Source organism: Epinephelus fuscoguttatus, linkage group LG21, assembly GCF_011397635.1.
Source record: "Epinephelus fuscoguttatus linkage group LG21, E.fuscoguttatus.final_Chr_v1".
Lineage (NCBI taxonomy): Eukaryota > Metazoa > Chordata > Actinopteri > Perciformes > Serranidae > Epinephelus > Epinephelus fuscoguttatus.
Window position 1 is genome coordinate 20541334 of NC_064772.1, and position 25959 is coordinate 20567292.

At 40.8% G+C, this 25959-nt stretch overlaps 4 protein-coding genes and 1 long non-coding RNA gene across 19 annotated transcripts in view; 2 read left to right on the forward strand and 3 right to left on the reverse strand.

Moving 5' to 3' along the window:
• The window catches only part of LOC125882186 (cystatin-B-like), a 44313-nt gene extending 30846 nt beyond the window's left edge, over positions 1 to 13467 (forward strand). For 5 of the 15 annotated variants that reach the window (XM_049565900.1, XM_049565899.1, XM_049565897.1 and 2 more), the window contains exon 3: positions 608 to 1216. In XM_049565900.1, the coding sequence (XP_049421857.1) occupies positions 608 to 898 (291 nt within the window). In that variant the 3' untranslated portion in view covers positions 899 to 1216. The other 10 variants (XM_049565911.1, XM_049565910.1, XM_049565906.1 and 7 more) reach the window with 10 other exon arrangements.
• The window catches only part of LOC125882192 (cystatin-A-like), a 222070-nt gene that overhangs the window by 25340 nt on the left and 170771 nt on the right, over positions 1 to 25959 (reverse strand). The window lies entirely within an intron of this gene.
• Positions 4812 to 5747, forward strand: LOC125882196 (cystatin-A-like). Its single transcript, XM_049565932.1, has 3 exons — positions 4812 to 5027; positions 5130 to 5231; positions 5451 to 5747. The coding sequence occupies exons 1-3, from the start codon at positions 4956 to 4958 to the stop codon at positions 5580 to 5582; spliced, it is 306 nt and encodes a 101-aa protein (XP_049421889.1). The 5' UTR covers positions 4812 to 4955; the 3' UTR covers positions 5583 to 5747.
• LOC125882200 (uncharacterized) lies at positions 8395 to 9661 on the reverse strand. The gene is made up of 3 exons (XR_007448315.1): positions 9578 to 9661; positions 9401 to 9489; positions 8395 to 8600 (listed from the first exon to the last, which is right to left on the reverse strand). It is a non-coding gene; the product is annotated as an uncharacterized LOC125882200 (long non-coding RNA).
• Positions 15939 to 16856, reverse strand: LOC125882195 (cystatin-B-like). The gene is made up of 3 exons (XM_049565931.1): positions 16712 to 16856; positions 16508 to 16609; positions 15939 to 16268 (listed from the first exon to the last, which is right to left on the reverse strand). Exons 1-3 carry the CDS (start codon positions 16781 to 16783, stop codon positions 16137 to 16139), a joined length of 306 nt encoding a protein of 101 aa, XP_049421888.1. The 5' UTR covers positions 16784 to 16856; the 3' UTR covers positions 15939 to 16136.

A 25959-nucleotide genomic window follows, 5' to 3' on the forward strand; every position in this document is an offset into this window, starting at 1 on the left:
GCGGAAGGGGGTTACTCCAAGACAAGACAACATCTTCCTTGCAATCAGTAGAAGTGTATACAACATTTTTTTTTATTATTTATTATCCACCAGCCCCGCCGGAGTCAAACCTATAATATAAAACCTAGGGTCCAGGGGCAAGTCAATACCTAAGATAGATAATATTTCTGTATGAATGCTTTCCCAATATGATTTCAGTTTTGGATGGATGGATGTTTTGGACGATCTCCAACTTGTTTGCAATCCCTCCAGCACAGATTCGTTGTTCTTTGATAATATATAGTGACAATACCAGGGGTTCTAAAAAGTCTTATCATTTTCCAACTAAATTCTTTCCAGGCTGGACTATTGGTGATTTTAATGCGTTCTTTCGCCCACCTCCTCCCAGTCCTCATCTTCAATAATCACATTTAGCACCAACTCCCATTTCAATGTATTCCCTGCTATGAGAGATTGCAGACTTTTATACATCTGTGAGACTATTTTTGTATTATCCTTCTCTACAGTGGCATTGATTAATATTGACTCCAGTGGAGATGGTGGTTGTTTAAAAAATTGAATTTTTTATCATTTTCTCGACTTAAAATTATCCTCTCTTGTCTTGCAGGTTCATGTTGGAGGAGAGGACTACATTCATCTGAGTGTCTTCCAAATACCTCTGCTTGTACACGGTGCGCCGGACCCAAAGGAAATATTGCGCGGTGTCGAGCAGCACAAAACCAAATACGACCCCTCGTACCTTTTACAAACTAAAAACACCACCTTGACACAGATATTTGATGTTGGAAAGCTACAAGTTGAATCACTATATTCTAAAGATATAATAAAGATTAAAGCATTAAAAAAAATCAATATGTATTTCTTGTGGTTATATGCAGCATTTGCCTGTCTTTTATAAAGTCTGTTGTCTTGAAGAAATTTTGACAAATAAATTTGAAAAGGTAAATAAATCCCTGTAGTTCACACAAACCTTAATATAAACATATAGATTTTTAACTTTCTTATGTTGTGAGATCTGATCACACAAACCAGGAAACATTTTCTTGACAGGTGTCCTGGAGGAGGAAAATGTTTGTCTTACATGCCTCTGAGATTACTAAATGATGGTGGAGCATACAGAATCTGACCAAATCATGACATACAGCGGAACTAAGTCCTAAGTCAGCAACACAAGATCCAGATGAATATATTTCTTTTGACTTGCAGTTATCCTCTCATGCAGGTTCATGTTGGAGGAGCAGACTATATTCATCTGAGTGTCATCCAGTTCATTTGGCTTCTCCGCTGTGTGCAGGAAGTGGACATACTGAATGGTGTCGAGCAGCACAGAAACAAAGACGCCCCCCCGTACCTTTCACCAACTGATCACACAACCTGTTTCAACAGTTAAACACTTACAGGCTGCAGTCTCATGTTAAAATGCTCTGCTTCTTTATTCTGAAATGATTTGACACTGATTTTAAATGTATTAACACACAGAGATAAAGATATTTGATGTTGGGAACAGTGGGTTTAATACACTGCCTTCTTATGGATTATTATAGATTAAAGCATTAAAAAACCTTTATATATTTCTTGTTGTTCTTATGTGCAGCATTTGCTTTTCTTTGTGAAGTCTGATTTCTAAAATAGACGTTGGCTTGGCTGGAAGAAATGGTTACAAATAAATTAGAAAAGGTAAATAAATTTCTTTGGTTTACAAAAAAACGTTAACATGGAGATACAGATTTTTTTCAGAACTTTCAAGAAGTCATGATTCAGATCGCTGCAGTGGATTAAAGTGGCCTGCTTATGGAAAGTATTGAATTCATCCAATAAGTTTCAAAACCAGACAAAGTGGAATAAGTCAAATCTGATTGATGCTTGATGAAAGCTTGTGTGGCTGTTAAAACCTTCAAACTGTAAATCATAACTATGTCGCATATTCATTTTAAAGCGTGACCACACAACCTGAAAACGCTGCTTTGAATCTCAGAAGTGATGAAGTTTCTGTTTCTGGAACGTACAGAGGAAAAAAATACAAGGCAACAGCTTTCATTAAAGATCAGGGGGCGTTGTCACGCCCTGATTGGCCCAGAGGGGAAATGCACCAAGCTGCTCTCAATTCTTAATTAGGAGTCAGTGCCCATACCCTGCGCAACAGGAGATCTGAACTACCCTTCAATCAAGTCAAGGGAACTGTGACCAAAGAGCATGGATACCAAGAGGCGAAGCTCCGTTGAATTTTTGCCAACAGCCACTAGGGGCGCTGCCGCCATTTTGGACTGTTGCTCCCTGACAACATGCAAGATGTCAAGGAGAGAGGAGAAAAAAAAGTAAAAGAAAACAGTGTAGTGCAATTAACTGCAACAACTATCAGTGGAACACTCCACACCTGGCCTTCCACCATTTCCCGAAGGATCCCGACAGGTAAGAACTCCTGAGGTGTACGTTTTAAAGTGTTTTAATATCAATTTAATATGCCAGTTTTGGAGGGAAGGTAACACACTATATATATATATATATATATATATATATATATATATATATATATATACAAACATATATATACATATATATATATATATATATATATATATATATACATATACATATATATATATACATATACATATATATATATATATATATATATATATATATATATATATATATATATATATATATATATATATATATATATATATATATGTATATATATATATATATATATATATATATATATATATATATATATATATGTATATATGTATATATGTGTGTATATATATATATATATATATATATATATATATGTATATATATGTATATATGTGTGTGTATATATATGTATATATGTGTGTGTATATATATGTATATATGTGTGTATATATATATATATATATATACATATATATATATATATACACATATATATATACATATATATATATATATACACATATATATACATATATATATATATATATATATATATATATACACAAATATACACATATATACACACACACATATATTTATATATATATATATATATATATATATATATATATATGTATGTATATATATATATATATATATATATATATATATGTATATATATATATATATATATATATATATATATATAGGCCGTTTTTCCTCGTTTTGTTTTTTTAAAGTCTATATTTTGGCCCTGTTTGGCTCTCAGTTGGGGGGGAAGCTGACCTTTTTTCCAAAATATTCTTATTAAGGTTTCCAAAAGGAAAAACAAGCAAAACATATAAAAAAGAAACTTTTGAAATTGGTGCTACACAACCAGAGAAAACAGAGAACAAGAACTCTTTTGCTCAAGAGGGAGAATATATATAATAGCTCTGATTACACCATTGTTTACTATCGGGTCAGCACCAAACAGCTGATAGACAAGTTAGTGAGTGGCTGATGAACATAGTGGAGCATTTAGCAGATAACAAACCGGATTGATATTAAGAGTAGGTGAAGACCAAAACAGAGCAAAAAATAATGAATATTGCATTTTGGGTCTGAGAGCTTGTTTAATCCCAGAAGTACAAGAAGGTCAGGCTGGTCACTTGCAGGTCATTCAACTTCCTCACTCAGTATGTATATTGTGTAAGGTTGTGTTCACTCTCCCTTTTTTTGCATCATTACTACAGAAATATGTAGATTAGGCAAGAAATCCTCCTCCACATCGCTCGTAAGGAATTACTCAACAGTTAGGGAGAGAGTTTTGGTCAGTACAGTTGCAACATCAGAACCATTTTGGGTGAAGCTCAGTTGAAGGATTCATCTTTGACATGGAAATTCATTTGGTTTTATAGTAAACAGACTGAAGTAGAGATGCACACTGCACCACTGAAACATGCAATAATGGTGACTAATCAGAACTATGTGGACACAAATGTTCACAGAGGTCAGTTTGATTTCAACTTCATTCAAAGGAAGTTTTGGGTTTTCACTGTATAAATCTATGGGATCATTATCTTAATGTGTGACAACAGAACCAAAAAATACCAGACTTTACTTGAAACAAGGTACAGGACACAGGAAGTCTGTCCAAAATCCAACAGAGACTCCAAGAAAGACAAAGCAGAGGCGGAGTCAACAGAACATAAAATTGCAAAAGTTAAATGAGAATATTGACACCTGCCTGATGCCTTACTAGTTGCCTGGCAACCTTACGAACAGACTTCACTGTGTAGGTGGATTTAGCTCAAGGACAGAACCAGGCTGGCTGTTTCTCGCTGTTTCCAGTGTTTATGCTGGGCTAAGCTAAGCTAAGCTAATCAGCGTCTGCCTGCATTATAATATCTATATTCAACACATTCTCATCTCAACTCATCAAATACCATCGCTTTGACAGTGGACCTATAAGTGTATAAATATGACATGCTACAGGTACCCATCCGTGCATCAGTTTTGGATGTTCAGGAATGGGGTGTCAGTTTACGTTTGTTGCACGTCCTTTTTAAACACACTTTTTGTACAGTGTCTGCTCATTACCTGCATACAGTCCCAAATTACGGTCGGCAAAACACTTCATTTTTAGGTTTCTTTCCATAGGTTTAGTCAAGCAAAAGCCATGAAGTTGCCAGCAGCATTACAAACTGCTGCCGCCCAGTGTGTATAACACTGCAGAGCTTCTTTTTTTTTTGCTGACGACTTCTGCCAGCTGCTCAAGACAATCAGAAGTGTTTAATTTGAAACCTCCAATTTTGGGAAGTGCCACAGACAACTGAAATTAGGGAGTAATTCAAGAAGGGTGAGTAACACTGACCACACATACTGGATACTGTAGCTCCACCCAGAACATCGGCCATTAAGGCCACTTTGCAGTCTGTATCCAGAGGCAGTTACACAGTATAAATACGCTGATAACCAACTGAAAATACAACTCTTCTGATTCGTACAGCAGACGTTTGACTCCTCTGTTAACTTCAACAGACCTTGTGACAATGGCCAACAAGCCCGGAGGATGGAGTGAGACAATGGACACCACTGAGGAAATTCAGTGGATTTGTGATCAGGTGAGCTTCAGTCTAGCTTTATTCTTCACGACTTCCACACACAACTCTCTGGTCTGTATTTCAGTCTGGATTTACATCATGTTTTATTCCATTCACACACAGGCAAAGGACCAAGTGGAGGCTTTCACTGGCGAGAACTATGTGGTATTCACAGCAATTAAATACAGGAGTCAGGTTGTGGCTGGAGAGAACTTCCTCCTCAAGGTAAAAAATACTGTGATATTTGACAGAAAATTTATTCAAGCATACAAGTTGAATTAATTGTGACATCCAGTTGAACCTAATGTCATATTAAAGCCATGGCAGGACAGTAAACACCAGGTAAACACATCTGTGAATGCAGAAGATCTTCACTGTTCAGCAACACAAGATCCAGATGAATATATTTGTTTAGACGCACAATTTTCCTCTCTTTTCCTGCAGGTTGATGTTGGAGAGGACTACCATCATCTGAGTGTCCATCGCGTATATTCTTGTGACGGACATCGGATTGTGCTGCGTGGTGTCGAGCAGCACAGAACCAAAGACTACCCCCTCGTACCTTTCACCAACTGATCACACAACCTGTTTCAACAGTTAAACACTTACAGGCTGCAGTCTCATGTTAAAATGCTCTGCTTCTTTATTCTGAAATGACTTGACACTGATTTTAAATTTATTAATACTTACAGATAAAGATATTTGATGTTGGGAAACAGCAGGTTAAATGCATTTCCTTCTAAAGAAATAATAAAAGATTAAAGCATTAAGAAATGATAATTATTTCTTGTGGTTCTTATGTGCAGCATTTGCTTTTTTTTATTCTAAAGTCTGATTTCTAAAATAGATGTTGTCTTGGATGGAAGAAATGGTTACAAATACATTCAGAGGGGAAATAGTCTAAATCCCTTTAGTTCATACAAACCGAAACACAGACACAAAGATTTTTAACCTTGTCATGTTGTGAGATCTGATCACACAAACCAGGAAACTTTCTTACTGTCAGTTACTTGACATGAAAAATGTATTCCATACATACTTCTGAGATTACTAAATGAGAGTGGAGCATAAAGAATCTGACCCAACAAGGAAATACACTCACACTGAGTCCTCTCTGCAAACGTTTCTGACATAAACAAGCTCTCTTAACTGAGTTGCTGCAGTCTGATATAAAAAACTCAGCTCCTTTATCTCAGAGTTATTACACGCTATAAATAATATTCCTTGATAATGCAGTTATATGAAGTTGTGTGTGTGTGTTAACAGGTGAGGATATTCAGTGTTGAGAGGGAGGAAGTCGAGTGTTTCTGCAACTTCTCCTTCTCTGCAAACTTTTCTGGCATTAAGCTCTTTTAAAGATATAATCTGTGTTTTCAGAGAAGTTCATCTGGCAGTCAAAAACTGTAAGATGAGACAGCCTTTTCAAAAGAATATGTAGCTTCATAGAATTAAAGGCTGCGCTGAAGTCTAAATAGGATCCTAGCATATCCTTTAGGAAACGTATCTCAGAGTTATTACACATTATATGTAATGATCCTTGATAATGCAGTTGTATGAAGTTCTGTGTGTGCACAAGTTATATTACATTTGGCGGTAAGATCCTGTTCTGGGACCCCATGCTTTTCCATGCGCTTGCGTGGAAAGCCTGAGGCAGGAAGAGCACACCTTCCTGCCCTTCATGAGCCATCATGAACGGCTATAGCAGGGAGTGCAGTAGGTAAAGATGACAGTTCTTTTGGCCACACATCAGCGAACCACTGGTTATTAAAGAACCCCCCAAAACCAACGGAAGGAGCTGCGTCAGTGAATAACCTAATGGCAACAGAAGATTCTGGATTATCGTTATAGAAAAAAGAAATGCCGTTCCATTCCTGGAGCAGCAAAGACCAGAACCGGAGCTCTGATCTGCACCCTTCATCCAAATTAACCATGTCGTGCAGATTTGACAGTTTTTGAGAGGTCGAGAAGCCTGGATATGAAGGAGCGGCCCTGAGGAATAACGCGCATGGCGAAGTTGAGATGACCCAGCAGGGAGAGCAAATCTCTTTTTGAGATGGTTTTTGAACACTGTTCCTCTGATGCGGTTTAATTTTTCGAGTGGCAGGGACGCTTTCATGAAATTGCTATCTAATTTAATGCCCAGAAATTCAATGACTTGGAGTGGACCTGAAGTTTTTTCCTCAGATAGGGGGACTCCTGTATTTGTGAAAGTATCTTTAAGCATGGTGATAGCATGATCTGGCTTGGCATGAGGGTAATCTACAAGAAGAAAATCGTCTAACAGGTGAAGCACAAACAGCAGCTTGCAATTATTTAACAGAATCTAGCAAAGAGCCTCTGACAATGTATTGAATATTTTTGGGCTGCTGCGACACCCGAAGGTGAGTCTAACTGAAAAATACATTTTCTCTCTCCATTTAACGCCAAACAGATGCCATTGAGAAGGGTGTAAAGGCATAACTTTAAATGCGTCAGTGATGTCAGCTTTTGATAACCACGCACCCTTACCTGCTTGTTTAATGAGCTTAATGGCATCGTCAATAGAGGCATAAAACAGTGAGAACGGCGGCAGCGGAATGAGACTGTTAATACTTGGGGCTTCGTCATTGTGAGGAGCAGATAAATCGATAATTAGACGCTTTTTGCCAGAATATTTACGGGTAGCAACACCAATGGGATTAATGCGCGTTAGAGGGAAGGCTGATTTATCGAAAGGTCCGATCATGAAACCCTTCCTGACTTCTTTCTCCAGTAAAGTATCTACTGTCTCAGGCTCTTTCAAAGCAGATTGCAGATTACACACATATGACACCTTAGGCAACCAAATTAGACCAGCCATGAAACCTTCAGTCAGTGGATCAGTCCAGTGATCAAATAATTAACAAAGCAGCGGTTTGGATGCTTCCTTAAAGCCTTTCCCAGCTCAGGCACGTTGACTGGGGTTGAAGGTTTTATTTTTTCTTTTCCGACCTCGAAAGGCGGGTTCGTCTGGGGCACACTGACTTTGGATGCCCGTGTAACCCTTTCTTACGACGTAGTAATAGAGCACAGGTAGGTAACAGTCTATAGTAATAGCCGGACCAGAATCAGAAGACACTAAGCTTTTAAGAGCCAGTAGTTTGAACATCAATAATGACACAGGCAACAAATGGTGTGAGTTTTGTGGCCACTTGTTATTACAGGTTAGGACACATGAAGATACAACACATGTTGAGAAAAAAAACAACGAATGAAAAACAACAAACTAAAATAATAAAGCCGGCAAAATAAAACCCACTGTTTCCAAAGTTAGTCTGTCTTGCGTTGGGGCCCTTTTTTCAATCAGTGTCAGTATGTCTGTTTATTTTTTGTCCTACCACACAATCCGTGAAGGAGGGGGGGGGGGGAATCAGGAAGTCCTTCAGGCGCCTCTAGGTTCAGTACCAGTGGTTCGGTTCGGCTCGCCACCCAGTTCACACTGGGAATTCCTGTAATCTGAGAATTGTCTCTGGATCTGGGGACCTGAAACCTCACACAAGCCCGACAGGACGTGCTCCAATGGACGGTGCGATGTGGCAGCGACCCCCTTTTAATGGTATCACCAAAAAACCTGACCTATAGGCAGGTCAGATGAGATCCAAATGACTTGCTACATTCATACACTGTCTGTATAAATCATGTTCATTTTCTAACTTTCCATGAATTCTCACCAATTAAATACACTCTATTTAGTTTTAATCAGTTCAAATAATCATGTTCTCAAAAAGGTTTAGTTGTACAACAAAAATATACCCTTAGTTCAAATATTCATTTGCAGTTGTTAATCTATAAATACATTCAAAGTGCTTCTGATAATCATGTTCAAGCATTCACAGTACTGTGGTTACACTAGTAACTAACACAAGATCATTTTACAACAACATAAAAAATATCATGATGTACCCTTTAATTTGGTCAAAACCGCATTAAGTGCAATGAACATTCATGATGACTTAAGAGGCATTAAGGCTCAACGTGCTTAGCTATCTCCCCCTGCACCGGTAACAGTGAACAAACGCACTAAATATTACCCTCTTTAATCACCATAAACATGAAATAAACATAAATAAATCAAATACTCTCACAATCATTTTTTTTTTTGACAACTGCAGTAACCAGTATAGAAAAATAACATCTTCTTTTGTAACAAATAACCAAAATAGTCAGTATCTCTGTAGTTTCACAGAACACCAATTAATTATGCCAGCTAAGTGGCTAGGCCCAAGCTAACAGGCCTTCAGCATCACAAAACACAGTATCAGGTAGCTAGCACCATTAGCACCTTTTAACATAATATCGGCTGCTTTACAGTCAACCTAATATAAATGTCAGCTGCCTTAGAGACAACCTAACAGGCTAACAGTGTTTTCACTCACCGCTGAGTCAATGTATGAATGAGGTTTACAGCATTTCACCTCGGCAGATCGGCGAAAATCACCTGGTCTCTCACACTGCTCTACAGGGTCTAAATGCAACAGTATAGCGATCAGCAACTGTTTAGCATCATCAAGAATTAACGCAACTTTGTTCAGAAGATCATTTTCATCTCTCACCCGCCAGATGATAACAGGTGAAGTCTCTGTGTATCGGAAAAGCGATACACAGCGCGGGATTCATTTCCATATAACAGGAAGTTGTCATACTAACGTGACAGGAACCTGCCCTAAGGAGCTGGTCAACTAAGGCTCACGGGGCTCACTGATTGGCTAATTGGGGAGTCGGTGAAACGGAGCCAGGTACACTTAGAGGAATTAACCCTCTGCAGCAACTTGAAAGGCACATAATGCTGGTTTATGTGCAACAGTTTTTTTTCTTCCTTTATGCACACACTTTTTCAGTTTAAACAGACTTTTAGAAATAACTTTTGACAGATGTATATATTTATATGACTCAACTGAATGTCGTTTACTCCAAATGTTATTTTTAGATCAACAGTTTTAACATTTAAATGCATATAATCAACATGAAATGAATTATTTATTCATCTCAAAATAAAATTAATTGTTTCAAGGATTTTAATGATTTTTCAATGAATTGTTTATTTCCCAATTAAGCTTTTTAAAAGGATGATTGTGATATGAGGGGTGTCATCTTGTAGCCTGGGTTACATTCGTCCCCACAATAGCTTAGTCTCAGATTTTGGGCCTGCCGGCGGATGGACTATAGCCACGGATTTAGGGCACATATTGGAGGAGTGTGAGAAAGAGCCACAAATGGAGCAGGAAAGAGCTTGACGGCCAGTGCAGTGCCTGCTAATTAAAGCCAGGTCAACCACGGACCAGTGCAGTCTTTGATTAAACCTTTGAATGAACATGGCAGCTTTTGCAGAGAATGATTTGTGGTATTCATAGAACAGAGTTCCACCGTATGTCATGGCAAGATCGGCCAAAAGCTGCAGTGAATTCTGCTAGTGTCAGCGTCTTTGAAAGTCTAGGATCACTATCTTTAAGCATCACAGACACATCACCACAGTCTACTACGCGCCTATCGCTGAAATCTGGACACAGCAGGATTTTAACAAGATTAACATTACCTGCGAGGATCTGGCTTCTCAGATTGGAGGAGATGGCAGCAGCAGAAGGGTAGAATGGGACACCAGTGGAGATTGGAACTGCACTTCCCAGAGATCTACGGGGGATTGTGATGCCGTCGAGGGGTGCTGGAGTGACGTCATCGGTCCGCAACGATGGTCCCGCAGCCGAGGAAGACGCAGCCTGGTCCCGGGATGTAAACACAGCGGCCTGGAAAGAAGAGCTGGACGATGGAGCGGCACAGGCCTCTAAGGTCTGGATTCTGGAGTTCATGCTTGAAAGAGATGACTGGATGGATGACAGCGCTGACAGGATGGCGTAGTTTGCCGGAGCCGCGGCTCTAGTTCTTTTGGGCAGCGGGGCAGCGGCTGGAGTCGGTGCATCTGCTGGGTTTCGGGAGCGGTGTTTGCGTTTTGCTGGAGCTTTCCGAGGAGCGGAGGAAGGAAGGTGATCAGCAGGTGGAGATCGGAACCCAGCGCAGCCCATGAATAGTGTGAACAGTTCCTGGTGCGACGCTCCGACTGGAGCGGTAGTGTCGTTACAAAACAGAAACTCTAACAGCCTTGGAATCGGCCAGTCATCAATCAATGGAACATTTGCGGCTTTGCCTGTCAGGCGAGAGCTTCGACGGCGAGAAGGAGGCCTCTCGTCATCGCGGATGGCTTCCTCTGCCTCGGAGTTTTGTTGCGACTCCATGATGTAGTCGATTTGCCACGGATCCTCATCGTGGACGGAGGCCAGCGACATCAGGAGCAGCAGGGTGAGTACTACCACGAGCAGCGATCTCTTCTTCATACGTGAATTGTCTTGTGCGATTACCAGCAGAGGAAGCAGCAAAAAGGGCCAGGCTAGAGCTGTTTAAATAGCGCGCTCTGAATGCAATTTTCCAATAGGAGCAAAGGGGCAGTCAGCTGAGCCATCAGCTGATTGAGGATTGCTTGCTTGCAGTTAACGGCTAATTTAGAGCTTGACGTCGTGGCCTGCCAGAACTAACGCTACTCTTGATTTGTTTAAAGAAGACCTGGACATTGTTCATTTGAATAAAATGTTAATGTGTGAGATGAATACTACTCAGTATCAGCCCCACTGTGGATGTGTTAGTTCAGCAGGTCACCACACTTGAGCAGGATGGAGTCCGGCCTTAATGCTGCATCATTTGGCATCAAAACAATATTAACCTTTGAATTTTGCATCTGGACGACACAATGAAATTAAATGGTTACAAATACCGTTAAGAAATCCTGTCACACAAGACTTAACACAGACATAGGGCTGGGCGATACAGGGAAAATCAAATATCACAATATTTATGATCAAATACCTCAATATCAATATTACAACAATATTTTAGGGTTGTCTCTTGGTGCCATCACAAAATAATTACACAGAGAGACAGAGATTTTTTTAGGATAAATAATCATCAGTAATGTGGATATAATGACTAAGTGGGTAAAGGCAAAAAAGCAGAACAGTCAGATCAGTCTGGTAAGTTCAGGAAATAACTCTCACTAAACTAAAATCAAATGACAAAAAAACATCCTCTTGTTGTTGCGATTACACAAACCGACAGAGCGCTACAGAATGTAACCAAACGAAGAAATACACTGATGGTAAGTTTTGCCTGCAAACTTTTATGAACAGAGCAAAAACAAAGAGCTGGGTCTCTTTCATGGGAGCCAAACATTCAGACTTTGTGGTGGTTTTGCATCTTCTTGTGGGCGTTATATATCTTTTTGTGAATTTGTATATCTTTGAAGTAATTTTGTGTGTTTTTTGGGTGTCATGTTGTCATTTTTGGTCAGTCTGTGTCGCTTTGTAGTCGTTTTGTGTCTCTTTGCAGTTCTTTTGCATCTCTTTGTGATCTCTTTGTTGTCATTTTGATGCTCTTCCCAGGCCCTGGTAGGCCCGTTCAGTAAGCCATCCATGCAAAGAAGACAAAGGCCCTGATCACACAGAAAGCGTTTCAGCAGCTGGAGGTGGCTTTTTGTAATAGTTTTTACTGAGAATGAACCTTTTTGCTTGCTGTTTTTTTATCCTTATGCTGATAAAATTCTACATGTGATGCATTTAAATGGTACAAAGTAAACACTGGGTTTCCTCACTACAATCATGTGAGGGCTGTGCCTACACCTGTACTGTAGCTCTGCCCAAAACTTCAAATATCAGAGCCACCTTCCAGTCTGAGTCCAGGGGTGGTTACACAGTATAAATATATGTGTTAACCAGCTGACAATAAACACTTGAGACACGTAGAAGCAGACAGTCGACTCCTCTGTTAACTTCAACAGACCTTGTGACAATGCCTGGAGCCTGGAGTGAGACAAAGGACGCCACTGAGGAAACTCAGAAAATTTGTGATCAGGTGAGCTTCAATCTACCTTTATTCTTCACGACCTCCACACACAACTCTCTGGTCTGTATTTCAGTCTGGATTTACATCATGTTTTATTCCATTCACACACAGGTGAAGGGCCAAGTGGAGAAACAGACAGGTGAGAACTATGGGGTATACACAGCAGTGAAATACAGGAATCTGCATCTGATTGGAGGAGAACACTACCTCATCAAGGTAAATATTTTTGTTATGTTTAAAATAAAATGTTTGAAAGCATCAGATCAACACAAGATCCAGATGAATATATGTTTTTCAGATGTCCAATGTTTCTCTCTTTTTCGTGCAGGTTCATGTTGGAGGAGAGGACTACGCTCATCTGATGGTCGTCCAAGTAACTGGGACACAGTTCCCAGCTCCTCCATCACTGCGTGGTGTCGAGCAGCACAGAACCAAAGACGCCCCCCTCGTACCTTTCACCAACTGATCACACAACCTGTTTCAACAGTTAAACACTTACAGGCTGCAGTCGCATGTTAAAATGCTCTGCTTCTTTATTCTGAAATGACCTGACACTGATTTTAAATGTATTAACACACAGAGATAAAGATATTTGATGTTGGGAAACAGCGGGTTTAATACACTGCCCTCTTATGGATTAATATAGATTAAAGCATTAAAAACCCTTTATATATTTCTTGTTGTTCTTATGTGCAGCATTTTCTTTTCTTTGTGAAGTCTGATTTCTAAAATAGACGTTGGCTTGGCTGGAAGAAATGGTTACAAATAAATTAGAAAAGGTAAATAAATTTCTTTGGTTTACAAAAAAACGTTAACATGGAGATATAGATTTTTTCAGAACTTTCAAGAAGTCATGATTCAGATCGCTGCAGTGGATTAAAGTGGCCTGCTCATGGAAAGTATTGAATAAGTTTCAAAACCAGACAAAGTGGAATAAGTCAAATCTGATTGATGCTTGATGAAAGCTTGTGTGGCTGTTAAAACCTTCAAACTGTAAATCATAACTATGTCGCATATTCATTTTAAAGCGTGACCACACAACCTGAAAACGCTGCTTTGAATCTCAGAAGTGATGAAGTTTCTGTTTCTGGAACGTACAAGACACAAAGTTCAACACATTTATTGACACAAAGGTTCACAGTGTTTCCAAATCTTACTCTGACCACTCTGAGACACAAAAAATTCTGCAGGGCTATTTCATTTCTTAGTTTATCTGTATGGATTTATAGGCCGGCCTCTGAACACTAGAGGAAGTGTGAGCACTGTGTGTTATTACAGTAAGGACTGCTGTTAGGTGATCATTTGGCAAGATAAACTCTTGCACAGAAACACTAAGAACAGCCCAGATGCAGGGGACCTAGTGTTCAGAGATTGTTTTATATATTTCTTTAGGTTTTAAAATCACTCTCAAACCACACAGAAAAAGACGGCACTGAATTCTCAAAGGGCCTAGAGACCTGAATTTCTGTCTGACAATAGGCTCATTTGAGATGAACAGACGGCTGCAGCAGGAGATGGTGATGATTTATTAAGATGTTTCAGTCTCTAATAGTTTTAATTATGATAGAGTGACCTATTAAAATGCTTTACAGGCGATCTGTAATTTATGTTCATGGTTCAATCCCCATTTTACGTGAATTCTCATATACATCAGCATCATATCAGTTTGCTGCTGCAGAGCAGACCTGTCCCCTCAACAACACAGGCTAAATTAATTGTGTCTGAACATAAAGTTAATATTTTCAGAGGAAAAAAATACAAGGCAACAGCTTTCATTAAAGATCAGTCAGATGCAGTCAGGGCTTCACATCTGTACACGTTATTTTAGCAATCCTCAAATCTCACTGACCACAAGTCTCTGTGCTGGTAAAGACTTCAGTAATTAAAATGATTAAAGGGATAGTGCACCCAAAAATGAAAATTCAGCCATTATCTACTCACCCATATGCAGACGGAGGCCCTGGTGAAGTTTTAGAGTGCTCACATCCCTTGCGGAGATCAGTGGGTAGAGCGGCTAGCACACCTAATGGCTGACGGTGCCCCAGACTAATGTCCAAGAACACAAAATTGAATCTACAAAATATCTCCAACAAGTGTGCTGCAGCCGCGACATAAAAAGTTGTTTCGAAAAACGTCATATGAACTCTGTTTTTAGCCTCACTGTAGCCTGTAGCTCTGACTGCTTCTCTGTGCTCCACGCTCACGTGTGTACGCCTGCGCGAGACCAGTTTACATCACGTGACACGTGCACTGCAGGGAGAGACAACGTAACCACAGAACTAAAAGATAATTTGCACTACGGTCTTTTAGCAAAGGACAGCCCAACATGTCTGAAGACTTTGAAATTGAGGAGGAACAGCATTTCTTTGTTGAGCCCTATTTGTTTGAGCCCAAGTATACGGACGGAACTCAGGCTACTGGACGAAGCAGCCGCCGCAGCTCATGACCCTAACCCTCAGCCAGCCGCAGAATACCGGAGTCGAGCACTGGAAACCTGGTGGTGTAGTTGTTTCAATTGCAAAGCAATGCCAATGCATGAGGAAAGTCTTTGCTGCTCAGAATGGGAATTGGCTATGCCTGCACTTGAGAATCTGGACATCAGTACTGACGAGACTGTTGCTCTTCAGAGATCACCGATCACCCTGAGCGCGCACACGTGAGCGTGGAGCACAGAGAAGTAGTCAGAGCTACAGGCTACAGTGAGGCTAAAAGTTCATATGACGTTTTTCGAAACAACTTCTTATGTCGCGGCTGCAGCACACTTGGATCACTACGGATGAGGATATATTCACCTTTCACCACATCCTTTTGCACATTGCGCTGCTGAACATACACGAACCAAAATAGTGCCTCCATATTTCAAATTTCAACTGAGGGTGAAAAACAGTAAACTGCAGGCACAGTGCATGCTTTCATTTATCATTTTCCTTCTATTTTATTTTGTAACAATTTCTCCCATCCAAGACGACATCTGTTTAGAATCAGACTGTACAAAATAGCAAATGCTGCATATAAGAACCACAAGAAATATATTTTAATGATTTAATCTTTATTATTTTTGTAGAGGGCAGTGCATTTACCTGCTGTTTCCCAACACCAAATATCTTTATCTCAGTGTGTTAATACATTTAAAATCAGCGCCAAGTAATTTCAGAATAAAGAAGCAGAGCACTTTAACATAAGACTGCAGCCTGTAGTGTTTAACTGTTGATTTAACAGGCTGTGTGATCAGTTGGTGAAAGGTACGAGGGGGTAGTCTTTGGTTCTGTGCTGCTCGACACCACACAGCACAACCTCTCCTCCTTCACATGGAAGTTTGCGATAGATGCTCAGATGATTGTAGTCCTCTCCAACATCAACCTGCAGGAAAAGAGAGGAAAATTGTGCATTTAAACAAATACATTCATCTGGATCTTGTGTTGCTGACCAGTGAAGATCTTCTACCATCAAGGATGTGTTAACTGGTGTTTACTGTCCTGTCATGACTTTAACATGACATTAGGTTCAACTGGATGTCACAATTAATTCAGCTTGTATAATATACAAAGACACATCTGAGGCTTTCAAAAGTATTTGTCAAACATTACAATATTGTTTACCTTGATGAGGAAGTTCTCTCCAGCCACAATCTGATTCCTGTATTTAATTGCTGTGAATACCACATAGTTCTCGCCAGTGAAAGCCTCCACTTGGCCCTTCACCTGTGTGTGAATGGAATAAAACATGATGTAAATCCAGACTGAAATACAGACCAGAGAGTTGTGTGTGGAGGTCGTGAAGAATAAAGGTAGACTGAAGCTCACCTGTCCACAAATCCTCTGAATTTCCTCAGTGGTGTCCATTGTCTCACTCCAGGCTCCGAGCTTTTTGGCCATTGTCACAAGGTCTGTTGAAGTTAACAGAGGAGTCGACTGTCTGCTTCTACGTGTCTCAAGTGTTTATTTTCAGCTGGTTATCACATATATTTATACTGTGTAACCACCCCTGGACTCAGACTGGAAGGTGGATCTAATACCTGATGTTGTGGGTGGAGCTACAGTACAGGTGTAGCCACAGCCCACACATGATTGTGGTGAGGAAATGTGATGTATTGCTTTATCATGTAAAACTATCTCTGTCTGTCATGCTTGCAGGGACGCAAGATGAGAAACACTAAGGTGTTCCTTATTTAAGTTCATCTGAAAGCGAGGGGCTTCATAACCGCACTGCAGTGCCACGTCAAAGTTAAAACAAAACTATGTCAATATATATCATATATGGGCTATAGTGTGAACAGAAAGAGGACTGAGGCTCCATCAGAGCTGCAGTTGACCAGAAACAGAACCAAGTACCTTTTCTGTTGGTCCACTTTTTGGTGCACTTTAAGAAGACTGAGTTTGGTTCATTTAAAAGGACTAGGAAAACACCCTGATGGTCCTACGTTCAGATAAGAATCTGTACAAACCAGTCTTCTGTCATTTACTGACAAAGTGTGAATTCTATATTGTTTATTCTGAAACTCTCTTAAAGGGCCAGTGTGTAATATTTGGCATGGTTTATTGTCAAATCTGAATCTGAATCTGAATATTTTACCCATTAATATGTTTATACAAGTGTATCATCGCTATAAAATAAAATTTGTTTGGTTTTCGTAGCCTTATAATTATGCTTTTATATATATATATATATATATATAGCAAGGGCCTTGCTTTAGAGAGGTCGCCATCTTGCGCCGCCATGTATGTACGGCAGCCCGAGCGGACAATCCAGCCAGCCAGAGAACGTGTTTCGTGTGTATAAATAAATCAACGAAGACAACGGAAGGAAGGAAGACGGAGGAGGAAACAGCAGAGAGTGTTAGTAGTTCGTCGATAGAGATTAGTGAGAAGTTTTTTTAGCTATAAAGTTTGCGAATGGACCACACTTACCACGCAACAGGAGAGAATGAACTCGAACCGTCATCTGCGAGGAAAAGAAGACGCAAAGAGGGGCAAAGAAAACAGGACAAGCGGCGGCAGAGAATAAACATCGGTGATGTTTTTCAGTGATGGAGGGGATTCATGAAGGACAAAGGGCTTCAATCCGACGCTGAAGTGGCATGTTTTCTGCTGGACAGGTAAGGGTTAGGTAAGGGTTCCTGCACAGTCTCTACCCCCTCGCCCCCTTCCTCTCCCTGGTCTTCCTCCTCTTCCTCTTCCTCCTCTCCCTCCCAACTAGGGATGCACCGAATATTCGGTAACCGAATATATTCAGCCGAATATTGCAAAAAAACACACATTCGGTATTCGGTGGAATAAGTGAAAAGCAAGGCCAAATAATAGCGGCGCAATCAAACAGCGTGCCGTGACACGCAGAGTAAAATGTCGGCAGTGTGGCGATCCATCCCTCACTGCACTCGCATTTGCAACTAAAAATAGTTTTGACCGAGCAAAATAGGCTTAAATCATTCAGCACGCTGTGCGAGCAGCCTACAGATTTCAACCAGCAGCAGAAACGAAAGGCGAATCCCACCGATTGTAGGTTGAACGGGGGTCACAGACACAGACAGTAATGTATTCTTGTCAAATACAGTGGCCATCGGCTTACCGACGACGGAGAAGTTGGCTCCAATAAGATCCTCTTCTTGGCGGCATGACTGCCCAAAAGTACCTGAACAGCCGAGCCAGCCGAACACAGGTATGTGATGTGTCAGAGGAGAAACGAGCCGTTCACGGCCCACAAACCTCACCGCACTTTAGGGACTGTTCATTACTTATGAAGGGACTGTCAGGGGAGGAGGGTGGCTGGTTGATTCTTATTTTATTTACTTATTTTATTTTGATTCCCCCTATGTTCATCACTGATTGATACTGTTTTTGAAGTATGAATAAGTCAATAAGCAATTTATTCCATTGAAATATCATTGATGTATTATAGAAAAGTGATTTACTTGCCGTGGTTTCGTGATACTACTCAGAACCATAATATTTTCATTGGTATCATACAGTGGGTCCCAATATTGGTACCGTGACAACACTAATCTGGTGGGGGTTCATCTGCAAAAACGAATGAAAAACTAAACAACGATATTCGGTATTCGGTACTCGGTATTCGGCCAAGCGTTTAATATTATTCGGCTTCGGCTTCGGCCACAAATTTTCATTTCGGTGCATCCCTAGGAAGAACACTCTGGAAACGCATATATTATAATCGTACCAACCTATATTTGCCGCACTGTGCAGTAACTATCACATAAAACGTGTTATTTTAACATTACTGTGCTAATGTTTGCTCGTGTTACCAAAACAATTAGAAATAAAACATTCCTGACATATATCTCACAGATAACTTATATCTCACTGGTGAGCTATAACATAATGTAGTGTCCGCCAGGACGTATGGAAAGGATGATGCAGTTATTCGGCAAACCACCGTTTATTACTGAACAGTACAGGTACCGTAACTACGCCAAAACAACCAACAAACAAGAACTTAGCTGTAACTCTAACTGTGCACTGCTGCTCTCTCCTCCAGCTCGCTCACACACCAGCACGTGCACTCACACAGCCCTCATCCCTGTCACACTCGCACCCCGCCCCCCTACCTATACTCATTCAATCCCAAACATGCCATTAACTCACAGAACATTGACATTATAATAGAACATTTACTGCAGGGTTGATACAATATCGTAACATGGTTTAGATTCCTAAATAAACTACTCCTGAAAAACTCAAGGCAAGGCTTTTTGTCCTACGAGGCCATCGTCACTTACCCGACTGGAGGGGTGAGCGAGTGAGCGCGAGTGAGCCCTGCAATCTAGAATTTGACCACTGATGTAACTGTTACTCATCATTTTTACACACTGGCCCTTTAAAGGTCACTGAAAGATTCCCACATGAACACAACAAAATGGTTTCAGGTACAGGCCTGACACAAGATTCCAAATAACTGTCTGTTAATCACTGTTTGTTCAGTACTTGTACCAACGGCGCTGGAAGCGGGGGGGCCAGGGGGCCATTGGCCCTCCGACTTTTACCCTCCTGCCACATTATTTTTAAGCCGAATCAAAGGTCCCTATATTACATTACTTACGGTAAAAAAAGACTTTTACTCTTCACTTCCACTCATACAGTAGGTAAAATACAGAGAGGAGCCATAGAGATAAAGATACAGCCTCCAGCAGGCACTCAATTGTGCGCACCTGTTACTGCCTCACCAAGCCTTGAGCATCCTCGGCAGGCTCCGGGTAGACTCTCAGCCATCTGGCTCTATCCAACAGGACCTAGCAGTAATCCCCACTAACCCTGGCACCATATTGTAAGAACTCCCCAGTTATAAGAAATAGAAATAAATCAAAAGGCGAGCCAAATTGTAGGCCTATCTGGTTCGCAATCAAACATTTCTAGCGCTGGTGTGTTTTATTTTTTTCTCAATGCCCCTCCGTGGCTCCGTAGTACACAAACATAAAACAAAAAATAAAGAATCTGAATTTAAACTCAGTTTGTCTGACTTACATTTATCTCTTTCATATCATGAATGCATAGATCTATGCTTTTGATGTGATATGCGGCCTGCCTGACTACATAGGCTACAGTGGCCCTGGACCTGCTGCGCACAGAGGTGGAGCGGCGTTTTGATCAAGAGGGACTTCGCGTAGCTGCAGGGCGAGAGCAGGCAGTTCTTGAGGCGGCTCAGGGGAAACGAGAGCGGCTAAGAGAGCTTAGATCGGGCCCAAAAAATCCAGCCCGACCCGGCCCGGCCCGTGCATGTCCGGGACGGGATTTAAATTATGACAGGATTTAAATTATGACAGGATTTAAATTATGACAGGATTTTAATTATGATTTAAACCCGTCATTTTTCAATAAATTGGCTGTTATAATTAAGAGTATTAAACCACAATTCTTGTTATTTGAATGACAGAAATAGGATTTTTATGAATGGCGCAACACGGAAGCATGATTATGTAATAAAACAGGTGTTTATTTTAGGATCCAGGTGGTGAAGGGCTGTGCGCGCACAATGTTCCAACAGGGGACAGCCCTCCATTCCGAAACACCGCCGTTCCGAACCAGCCCCACTCCGAAACTGATTTTCAATCAAGTTTGATAATTGTATTGCGGAGTTTTGCACAGCGGCGACCGGATCTTTGCTCTCAATCCACAAAAAAATGTGATGGCACAACAGTCTCCTTCAGTTATTAATAACATTATTCTGTGCTTTCTTTTGATTTTCACATTGGCTAGTCTTCCTGTTTAATTTGTCTTCTGATTAAATCGGAACCGCTGAAACAAGTTGTAGGAAGCCTCTGCAAGTAATTGGTTGCTGGCAGACACTCTGTCCTGCAATAAAATGGTTAATCAGCAGTGCTGTGCACTGTAGAGCCGATGCGCTGCTGGTTCTGCCAGCCTGAATGGAATATAACATCTATAGCCTTACTGTTGTGTACAGCCTTATAGACTGAGCTGAGTAGTGATGCGCGGGTCAACCCGTAACCTGCGGGACCCGCAAATGGACCTGCGGGTCGGGCAGCAGTGATCGTCTGTTAAATCGACATTATTGTTATTATAATCATTAGGCTATTACTGTCACGGCATCCGAAGGTACTGATGCGTTGAGCAGGTGACAGTCCGCGGCCGTTTTCAAAACACACTTGTGTCACGCACTCCAAAAGAAACTTGTTGAAACTTTAAACAATAATTAATTGTACAAAACGTAGGAAACAAACGTTGACAAAAACGGTTTCATAATTCATATTAAATTCATTATTAAATTTGTGTAACTTGCTGCAAGATACTGCTGCTTTCACTAAAACACACTGCTGCCCTGTTGCACAAGCTCACACTCAACTCAGGCTGTACTTCAATCCCTGATCACTACGCACCTTTAACTAGTCCCTATTATTAACTGGATATTACACAGTTAGCCACACCCACACAGTGACAAGCCCCAGACGCACAGCACTTTTTGGCCCCCCACTTCTGAAATGAATCCAGCGCGCCTGACTTGTACTGTAATTCCTTGGAAGTAGCTGGCACTCTCACAATGCTTGACAAACAACCACCCACACCACAGATCGTGGGAAACATTGTCAGTTCAACTTCAGCTTTTTTTTTTGTTTTGTTTTGTTTGTAGAGTCTCACAAACTTCCTCTCTTCTGAGATTTAAAGCAACGTTTTTAGACTGTTTTCCAATGTTCTTTCAAAAAGAATAGTACGAGTCTGAAGCAGTGGATGTGGGAAGTACTTTTACAAGAGTAAAATACAACACCCTGATAGTCCTACATAAAGATAAGAATCTGTCACATCAGGTTTTGATTCAGTTTTTTCAGTCTTACAAACCAACATGTTGCTCAAAGATCCAATTTTATGTCAACAGACAAGCTGTGAGAATGTTGTATGTTTTCTGTCATTTATCTTATCTTATCTTATCTTATCTTATCTTATCTTATCTTATCTTATCTGTCACTGTGCCAAGCTGGATCTGTCGACACCTCCCCCTGCTGCGCCACCACACCCATCTCAGCGCACCTCGGTCTGCCAAACTACCAAACTGAGCGCGCCTCGGGTTGCGCTGCTGGAAACTAGCTCTGCGTGGGGTTCGCCACCCTGCGCCACCCTGCGCTACGCCGGGAAACAAGAGGCCTTTATCTAATGAGCCAGCCAGTTAAAATACTGCTTCTTCTCCCCGCAGAGTTGAGGTCCTATAAATAAACTGAGGGAATTGACACTCACTTAAAATGTATTATCAGGTTTCGGACTCAGAGTGGTGACTTAGCATTTTTTGCACATATGTGAACACTCCAACCAAACCCTCTGAAGTGATCTGAACTAGGGAGGTGGTCTGAGTTTGGTTTGCTTCAAGTCTGTGGTGCGACTCACTTAACCTGTACCTTGTGAACACAAAGTGATCCAGGTTCTCTTTGCCATTGTATTTAGCCCTCTAGATCACATGCTGTTGCACTGGGAAGCTTGAAAAAACAGACAAAACCACTTCGGCCTGTCACGCTTGCAAGGACACAAGATGAGGAGTAGTTTGGTCCACAGAAGATACTGCACGTTTCCAGATGTGGAAGGTAGAATACATCAAACAGATACAGTCAACAGCACAGAAACTCCAAAAGAAACTTGTTGAAACTTTAAACAATAATTAATTGTACAAAACGTAGGAAACAAACGTTGACAAAAACGGTTTCATAATTCATATTAAATTCATTATTAAATTTGTGTAACTTGCTGCAAGATACTGCTGCTTTCACTAAAACACACTGCTGCCCTGTTGCGCAAGCTCACACTCAACTCAGGCTGTACTTCAATCCCTGATCACTACGCACCTTTAACTAGTCCCTATTATTAACTGGATATTACACAGTTAGCCACACCCACACGGTGACAAGCCCCAGACGCACAGCACTTTTTGGCCCCCCACTTCTGAAATGAATCCGGCGCGCCTGACTTGTACTGTAATTCCTTGGAAGTAGCTGGCACTCTCACAATGCTTGACAAACAACCACCCACACCACAGATCGTGGGAAACATTGTCAGTTCAACTTCAGCTTTTTTTTTTGTTTTGTTTTGTTTGTAGAGTCTCACAAACTTCCTCTCTTCTGAGATTTAAAGCAACGTTTTTAGACTGTTTTCCAATGTTCTTTCAAAAAGAATAGTACGAGTCTGAAGCAGTGGATGTGGGAAGTACTTTTACAAGAGTAAAATACAACACCCTGATAGTCCTACATAAAGATAAGAATCTGTCACATCAGGTTTTGATTCAGTTTTTTCAGTCTTACAAACCAACATGTTGCTCAAAGATCCAATTTTATGTCAACAGACAAGCTGTGAGAATGTTGTATGTTTTCTGTCATTTATCTTATCTTATCTTATCTTATCTTATCTTATCTTATCTTATCATACTCAAACGTCAAACTACCAAACTGAGCACGCCTCGGGTTGCGCTGCATGAAACTAGCTCTGCGCGGGGTTCGCCACGCTGCGCCGCGCCGGGAAACTAGAAGCCTTTATCTGATGAGTCGAGGTGGGGGCGGGGAAAAGCTCTGTATGTGTTACGTCTGTTGGTATACACTTTGTCAAGTGTATTGTTGCCCCGAGTGACAATAGTGAGGTGTTGATGGAATGCTGGAAGTGTTTCTTACACGTACGCAACCACGGGTGACCTGAGCCAATTCCTCAGCTCATTTTAATTCATTTACAAACACTGCATTTTATCATTTACACAGTTTTGCCAGTGTACGACCTCTACTGAGCTAGCAAGATGCTAAGAAGCTTGTCCATGTTTTTGTTTCCAATCGTCTTGACTACTGTAATGCTCTGTACACTGGCCTACCTGAAGCTGCCATTATAAACTACAGATCATTCAGAACGCTGCTGCCAGAGTTTTAACAAAAAACTAAAGAGAGAGACCATATAACTCCACTACACTGGCTCCCAGTATCTTTTAGAACTGATTTTTTAAATCCTTCTTCTGGTTTTTAAGGCTCCTAATGGCATTGCCCCCTCCTAATAGATTCCTTATCATCTTATGTCACTCCACGAACCCTGAGATCCTCCGCAGCTGCCCTTTTATCTGCTCCTAATGTCACTACAAAAACCTCTCTGGATGCTTCTTTTAGCTGTTACACCCCAAAAATATGGAACACCCTGCCTATAAATATTAGACTTGTTGGCTCAGTGGAGAGTTTTAAAAAACAACATATGTTTTTAACATAGCATATAACTAGCAGCTATCTGTTTTAATCTTCTTAATATGTTCATATATATATGTATTTTTATTACTTGACTAAATATTGATTGATACATTTGTTTATTCTTTTCTTTTCTCCATGAATGAGAGTTGATTCCATGGTTTTATTTTTTTGCTGTTTGTCTTTGCTGCTGAATTTTAATTTTGTGTATGAAAGGTGCTATATAAATAAAGTTCATTCATTCATTCATTCATCAGTCCACGCACCTGCACTTGCACTTGCACTCTCACATTCACCCTTGCTTTGACCTAGATGATGAAGGCAACATTAAAGGACGGCGGCTGAGACCAGAGTAAAAACAAAACCTGCTGAGGTCGGCACTTTTGGGTGAGAGAACAGTCCACTCAGCCAGTTTTAACTGGTCCAAGGGGGCTTCTAGGGGTCAGATGAGGTAATATGTTACATTGTGACGTGTGTGAATTGAAAAATGAGAGTAGTTATACTCATATGATTGGTTACAAACTTAAGAAAGTGAGTTAGAGAGAGAGCAAGAGACATGGGGTATAAAGATCCGTGCCCAAGCCCAAGGCTTTTGGGTTCAGTTCTTGGTCCAGACCACCAGCTCATTTGGGTTTATTTGGAAGTCATCTCTGAACACATAATAAACCTTCTTGCACTGGATTTTCTGATCAGCCTCCTGTTTTTCTTCAGAATGCTCTGGACTTTCTTTGAATTTCATTCATTCATTCATCTTCTAACCGCTTCATCCTCTTGAGGGTCGCGGGGGGGCTGGAGCCTATCCCAGCTGACATCGGGCGAGAGGCAGGGTACACCCTGGACAGGTCGCCAGACTATCGCAGGGCTGACACATAGAGACAAACAACCATTCACACTCACATTCACACCTATGGACAATTTAGAGTTACCAATTAACCTAGTCCCCAGTCTGCATGTCTTTGGACTGTGGGAGGAAGCCGGAGTGCCCGGAGAGAACCCACGCTGACACAGAGAGAACATGCAAACTCCGCACAGAAGGGTTCCCACGCCCAGGATTGAACTGGCAACCCTCTTGCTGTGAGGCGAGAGTGCTAACCACCACAGCACCGTACCGCCCTTTCTTTGAATTTACTGGGAGCAATTTTTACTGAATATTAATCGACAGCACAGTCCATTTTTTGGTGAGAGGGGAGCCATTCACGCCACAACACCACCCGACTGTTGTTGAGATATTTCAGATATTTCAGTCAGTTTCAGAACTTAAGACAGACTGGATTAAACTGTACCACCTCACTGCATGTAGAAAACACTGAGTTCCTCAAAAGACTCACAGATGATTAAACCACATACATGTTTCACTTGAAAATGTTTTATTGTCATTTTAAAAACTCCTTT